This window comes from Sprattus sprattus (genome assembly GCF_963457725.1).
Source record: "Sprattus sprattus genome assembly, chromosome: 12".
Taxonomy (NCBI): Eukaryota; Metazoa; Chordata; class Actinopteri; order Clupeiformes; family Clupeidae; genus Sprattus; species Sprattus sprattus.
Window position 1 is genome coordinate 2892563 of NC_137910.1, and position 7500 is coordinate 2900062.

General features: G+C 44.9%; 1 protein-coding gene across 1 annotated transcript in view; it reads left to right on the forward strand.

The window, feature by feature from the left end:
* The window catches only part of cdh23 (cadherin-related 23), a gene marked incomplete at both ends in the record, with an annotated part of 283012 nt that overhangs the window by 268845 nt on the left and 6667 nt on the right, over nt 1-7500 (forward strand). The window contains 8 exon segments of the mRNA XM_080848547.1: nt 22-135; nt 605-734; nt 1443-1706; nt 2730-2891; nt 4383-4639; nt 5360-5457; nt 5728-5848; nt 6022-6101. Coding sequence (XP_080704673.1) covers nt 22-135; nt 605-734; nt 1443-1706; nt 2730-2891; nt 4383-4639; nt 5360-5457; nt 5728-5848; nt 6022-6101 — 1226 coding nt within the window.

Consider the following 7500-nt stretch of genomic DNA (forward strand, 5'->3'; position numbering starts at 1 on the left):
TGCCCATCTTATGCCCTGCAGCTGATCATAATGGCTTATGACCTGGGCCAACCCGTGCCGTATGAGACCACTCAGCCACTTCAGGTAGCCCTGACAGACATCGATGACAACGAGCCTGTCTTTCTCAAGCCCCCGGTAAGACCAGACCTACGCACATATGGATACAACAACCTCATTTTAAAACGTCCATGTGTGTTTGAATTGTATGTGTGCGTGTCCTGTGAAATGGTTGAGGCAGAAGTTCTCATGATTTTCTGTGTATATTTCTGTTCAATTCTGTCGTCTGAGGATGTGCTATTATCGCCTATGTGTGAAACTGTATTCAAACTGAATCTTTCACAATCTTTCAGCCGTTGAGAGTTGGAGTGGATTTGTAGTTCCCTACACATATATTGTGATATTGTATCTTACCTATCTTACACTAGACAAGGTGTGTGAAGGTCATTTCATTCATTAAATGTTGCTGACTTTACACTCCACTCCGTGTGTGTGTGTGTGTGTGTGTGTGTGTGTGTGTGTGTGTGTGTGTGTGTGTGTGTGCCTGTGTCTGTGTGTGTGTGTGTGTGTGTGTGTGTGTGTGTGTGTGTGTGTGTGTGTGTCTCAGAGGGGCAGCCTGCCCTACCAGGTCCAGACGGTCCCAGAGCACTCTCCTCCAGGCACTGTGGTGGGGAACGTGACTGGAGCGCTGGATGCAGACGAGGGCGCCAACGCTGTCGTCTACTACTTTATCGCCGGTCAGGATGCACTAACACTGTGTGTGTGTGTGTGTGTGTGTGTGTGTGTGTGTGTGTAGATATACTGTAGATGTTTCCTAAAATGAGGCTCTTTATTTTTTCTTTGAAAAGTAATCCCTCCTGCCGTTAGATTATTTTCTATACCCACCAGTGCCAGAACACACAGAGTAACACAGAATCAAAGCAGTTTTCTTTGTCACTAGAACAGACCCACGGCTTCAGTGTGGAACATTTAACTGTTCACGCAAAACATCCCAATTCCTATAATTAAGTTGAGTCCCTTTCATCTGAAAATTGGAGGGAAAGCTTTATAAGATCTTTGCAAATCCGTTATAACCAAAGAGCCTATAAACGTGTAAGCATTCACATGTACTTTATGGCATTACTGAGCGTCTTCTGTTTGATCTTAGTGCTAAACCCATATCCTTTTAGGGTCATTACAAATAGAGGACCAAAAAACACCCTCAGTTACCTAATAGATCTTCAACCAATGTGTTACTGATGGGAGTCCCACTGGTGTCACACTGTTATATAGGGCCAGATCTATCCTGTACCTGTAAACACCCCACTCCCTGTGTACATGTTCTCCCTATGTGTATTGTTTTTATTATGATTCATGTATGTATGTTTGTGAGTTAAGTGTATAAGCTGATGGATGACCTTAATTTCCCTCGGTTTTAATAAAGTATGCATCTACCGGTCTTGCAGGGGGAGACACTGAGGGGAACTTTGGCTTGAGCCCGGCGGGCGTGCTGCGTGTCAAAAGAGATCTGGACCGGGAGGACATTCCACTTTACTCCATCGTTGTCAAGGCCTCCAGCAACCGCAACTGGACACCGCCACGAGGTCAAAGGTCACAGCGTAATCGCATTCTGGACCCCGGCCTTGACCCTACTCTACAGGAGGTCCGCATCTACCTAGAGGACATCAACGACCAGCCACCACGCTTCACTAAGATAGAGTACACAGCAGGTATGAAGAACGGAAATGTGTGGAGGTCCACTTGGAGGTACTCTTGCATTTGTGGACTGTAGGGAAAAAGTATTCGTTTTTTATTGGGTGTACGTGCAAGTTTGACTTTTCTCTCTGTTTCTTCCTATTTCCGATTTCTATTATACGGGGCTTCTTAAGGTATAAGAAACGTTTTAGATTATCTAAACTCATTGTCGTTGTTTGTGTTTTGTTTTTAGCGTTTACTACCGAGCGGGGCTCAGACGCCATTAACTGGCAAAGAGTTAACCCAAATAAACACGCCACTGATTTTAAAATCTGATTATGTCTCCACGTGTAGCAACCCTGGGTCAAGCTAGTTTTACAACCAGACAGAATAAGTTTCACTGAGCCAACTCCCATACCCAACTAACAGCTTGTGTCTTCGCCCACCCACTGACTGTGGTTCTGTGGTGCTGGGAGGACATGATAAGTGGCTAATAACAATGAATGTAATACGATTAGCATCCATAGCCCACAATTCCCACAGCCCACAGCCGATCTTCCTCTTCTCACCGTTATGCCAGTTCTGTTTTCTGATAGTTTCGTCCTCTTGCCTGTGAACAAAGCTGATTACCATCCACCACATCTCCAGCAAAGTAGCTTAACCCCCTGCTTAACAACTGTCACTTAACCCCAAACCTGCTCCCCCACCCTGCCTTGCCCAGTGATGACCTGTCTGAGTCTCAGAGTCTTTTTTATTTCTTCTTCTCTTTTTTCTCCTGTTTCTTTCTTTGAACTGCTTCTTGTGGATTCCACTTCTTCCCTGTTTTTAACTGCTGGAGCGATGTTCAAGACTTCGGTTCCTTAGACTGAGATAAACACACACACACACACACACACACACACACACACACACACACACACACACACACACACACACACACACACACACACACACACACACACACACACACACACACACACACACACACACACACACACACACACACACACACACACACACACACACACACATAAACACTGTCTCTCTCTCTCTCTCAGGAGTGGCAGCTGATGCTAAGGTGGGCTCCGATCTGATCCGTGTGCAGGCGTTGGATAATGACATCGGGAACAACAGCCTGGTGCTCTACCACATCCTGTCCATCACGTACATCAAGCTGCAGTCCAACAGCTCTGAAGAGATGGGCAACGTCTTCATTATCGGTAGGCATCAGTCATCAGTAGCTTGAAATATTACTGTTTATATTTAAATATTGTCTGTCTATCCATGTTTGAATGCTCTTACTATATAACTATACGTTTCAGAGAGCTCATTCAAGATATGCTATGGATGTCATGTCACTAGCTTGGTTTCCATCCATCTCGTTGTCATATTTTAAGTGCAATCATGAAAATTCTGCTGAAGGAAATGCGAGTTTGCTTGCGATTCCCTCCGCTGTATTATGCAAATTAACTATAGACACATTCGCTAATCAAGGAAGGAGTTGTGAGCCGCTCCGGGGATCAAAACGTAAGGTTGTCAGGGCTAGGCACATATTTCTGCAGCTATATCAACACATTCAGTAGTGTGGCAGAGAAGTAGAGGAAGTAAAAAGGCAAAAGCAATGGCATGGCATTAAAAGGCAAACAGGAGGGTGCAACCTGTCATTCCGTTACAGGCCTGTTTTAGCCATGTGTGGTCTGTGGTGTGGTTCTATATACCATGGCATGTTTTTTTAGGCGCATGTTTCGACGAAACTACGCCCCAAAACGGGCCCTAACGTGTTAGTACATTTGCCCGTCAGTTTCACAAGAAAGTCATTGGTGTAATGTTTCATGGAATGGTCAGCTCAGTAGTAAGATCCCTTTTCTCTGAGTTCCGTTTTCTCTCTGACATCTACTCTTCAAGTCATTGTCTGTGGGGCCTTTCAGGGTTACATACTGAAGGCTGTATCCACCTGTCATGCCTTTTAAGGTTACATAGGCTGTATCTACCTGTGAAGCCTTTCAAGGTGTGTGTGTGTGTGTGTGTGTGTGTGTGTGTGTGTGTGTGTGTGTGTGTGTGTGTGTGTGTGTGTGTGTGTGTGTGTGTGTGTGTGCATAGGCTATATCTACCTGTGAGGCCTTTCAAGGTAACATAGGCTGTATCCATCTGTGAGGCCTTTCACGGTTACATAGGCTGTATCTACCTGTGCTGGTGTGTGTGTGTGTGTGTGTGTGTGTGCATAGGCTATATCTACCTGTGAGGCCTTTCAAGGTAACATAGGCTGTATCCATCTGTGAGGCCTTTCACGGTTACATAGGCTGTATCTACCTGTGCTGGTGTGTGTGTGTGTGTGTGTGTGTGTGCATAGGCTGTATCTACCTGTGGTTGTCTCATGTAGCTCCTCTATTTCACCCCTCACACTCCCTTTTCACTCCGTCACCTATTCTGTTTTGTTTTCAAATAAATCCCAAGTGCAAGTCTCACAATGCACTGTCCCCGCGTTGGTACCATACGTCGATTTAGGGAGCGCTTGCCCCACTGTCCAGCCCTCGACTACACCCATTTTTTATATTTCAGCCCTCTGTGTATTTCAGTTTGACACCCCGATCTAAAACATCCATAATTTATCTTTCTCTCTCTCTCTCTCTCTCTCTCTCTCTCTCTCTCTCTCTCTCTCTCTCTCTCTCTCTCTCTCTCTCTCACTCTGTCTGTTTCTCTCTCTATGCCAGGTGAGACAGATGGAATAATCCGCACCTTCGATCTATTCACGGCGTACGCCCTCGGCTACTTTGTGGTGGAGGTGCTAGCACGAGACCTGGCGGGCCACAGTGACATCACCAACGTGGGCATCTACATCCTGCGGGACGACCAGCGCGTGAAGATCGTCATCAACGAGATCCCAGAGCGCGTGCGCCTCTTCCAGGAGGAGTTCGTCAACCTCCTGTCCAACATCACAGGGGCCATCGTCAACACAGATGATGTGCAGGTGTGTAGGTGTGTGTGTGTGTGTGCAGGTGTGTGTGTAGGTGTGTGTGTATGTGTGTGTGTGTGTGTGCGTGTGTGCGTGTGTGTGTGTGTGTGTGTGTGTGTTACAGCAGTGGTCATTCATTAAAGTCCTCCCTTGTGGGGGGGAGAGGTAGAAATAGAGAGAGAGAGAGAGAGAGTTTGAAGATGAGTTTTACCTTTAATTATCTCAACGTATTACACGGCTCTTCTTAATGCTGTAGAATGCTCCATTCACTTGAATGGGGCTTCCCAACGTTCTGCAGTTCCAACGTTCTATACATTATCCCTTACATGATACATACAAATGAATAGTGGATAAGATGGTGAGAGCATTCATCTATTGCAGAACAGCTTACTGAGTATACAGTGTGAGAAGAGCTCGACTGCCTAGCATGTGTATATGTACTAAAAAAATTATGGTAATGAAGAACAAATATCATGTCATGGCACACACTGGAAGCTAACTAGGAGTAGCTAGCAGGCCAACTAGGTGAGGAATTCAGATATGGAGGTAGTCAGAGACGATGTAATGATGAAAGCAATTATAGTGAGAGCTGGCACTGAGTAATTTAAGGCCAGAAGCAGGTAGCAGCGGTTCGAGCTTAGACTGCACAGCAGGTAGCAGCGTGCAGCCAGGAAGCAACATTAACATGTGCATGTTTGTGTTTATTTGGACACTTTTTAATATTCCACGTTTCAGTTCCATGTGGATAAGAAGGGCCGGGTGAACTTCGCTCAGACAGACGTGCTCATCCACGTGGTCAACAAACAGACCAACCGCATCCTGGACGTGGAGAGGTTCGCTCTCTTCTTACCCATTCCCAGTCTACTCAAGCGTTTCCTGTAGTTTCTTTATGATGTTTTGTACATTTACACAGACTTCTGTCATGGTCATTTGTGGCTGTTTAAGAGGCTGAAGATTGACGTTAACAAACGTTCCCTGTAGTTTCTTTATGATGTTTTGACATTTACACAGTCTCCTGTCATGGTCACTTGTGGCTCTTTAAGAGGCTGAACTGTGATTGACAGAGTGATCCAGATGATTGACAGAGTGATTGTGATTGACAGGGTGATCCAGATGATTGACGAGAATAACGAGCAGCTGAGGAACTTGTTCAGGAACTACAACATCTTGGACGTCCAACCAGCCGTTACCAGCCGAGCTCCTGACGACCTCACAACTCTACAGGTGTGTGTGTGTGTGTGTGTGTGAGTGTGTGTGTGAGTGTGTGTGTGTTTATGCACGTTTTCCGGACCTCACCCTGAATATCCTGAATTACTGATGTAAGGTGCTAGAGAAATATAAATTCTATAAATCCACTAAAAAGCACTAAAATAGATTCCTCCGTTTCCTGTTCTCAGATGGCCACTATTATCCTGGCCGTGCTGCTCTTCCTCGCTGCCATGCTCTTCGTCTTCATGAACTGGTACTACCGGACCGTGTAAGGACTTTCAAATCGATCCATTTCATGTATCTATTTAACACTGTAAATAACCCCCCCCCCCCACACACACACACACACACACACACACACACACACACACACGCACACCCAAACACACAACACACACACACACACACACACACACACACACACACACACACACACACACACACACACACACAATCACACACACACACACACACACCATTTATCTATTTAACACTGTAAATAACTTCCTCATGAAGATGCATTGCAACGGTACTCTCTTCTCCTCATGGGGAAATGTTTTCTGTCAACATCAGACGTACATTTGGTTTTATAACTCAACCACGGAGAGTACATCCATCTGCAAGCCTCCCCACGGTTGCATAATGTTGTAGCAGACCTGGCACATCCAACAGCATAGATGCTCTGTCTGTTAATCCCAACCTTAGATCACATAGACTTGTCTAATTGACTGAAGCAGTTTTTCCCAACCTTAGATCACATTATTACTATATAATAATATATACAGCCGCGGAAAAAATTAAGAGACCACTTCAAAATTATCAGTTTCTCTGGTTTTACTATTTATTGGTATGTGTTAAAGTAAAATGTACATTTTAGTTGTATTCTATAGCCTACTGGCAACATTCCTACCAAATTTCAAATAAAAATATTGTCATTTAGATCATTTATTTGCAGAAAAATGACAATTGGTCAAAATAGCAAAAATGTCTTCAGATCTCGAATAATGCAAAGAAAACAAGCTCATATTCATTTTTAAACTACACAATACTAATGCTTACACTTAGGAAGAGTTCAGAAATCAATATTTGGTGGAATAACCTTGATTTTTAAATCACAACTTTCATGTGTCTTGGCATGCTCTCCACCAGTCTTTCACATTGCCGTTGGGTGACTTTATGCTACTCCTGGCGCAAGAATTCAAGCAGCTCGGCTTCTTTTCATGGCTTTTGACCATCCATCTTCCTCTTGATCACATTTCAGAGGTTTTTTTATGGGATTCAGGTCTCGAAATTGGGCTGGCCATGACAGGGTCCTGATCTGGTGGTACTCCATCCACACCTTTACTGGCCTGGCTGTGTGGCATGGAGCATTGCCCTGCTGGAAAAAACACCTCTCAGAGTTGGGGAACATTGTCAGAGCAAAAGGAAGCAAGTTTTTCTTCCGGGACAACGTTGTACTTTGCCTGGCTGAGGTTTGTAAAAGACCATAAGGGTTGAAAAAGCGGACTGGAGGTTCTTCTAAGTTCGTCTTCTCTGATGAGTCCGATTTCACAGTAGGTGCAAGACTCTCTGGCTTGTAGGCCTCTCCAGGTCTCCGTCTAACCATCAGACGACCATGTGTTGGGCAAAGCTGAAAATTGGACTCATCAGAGAAGACGAACTAGAAG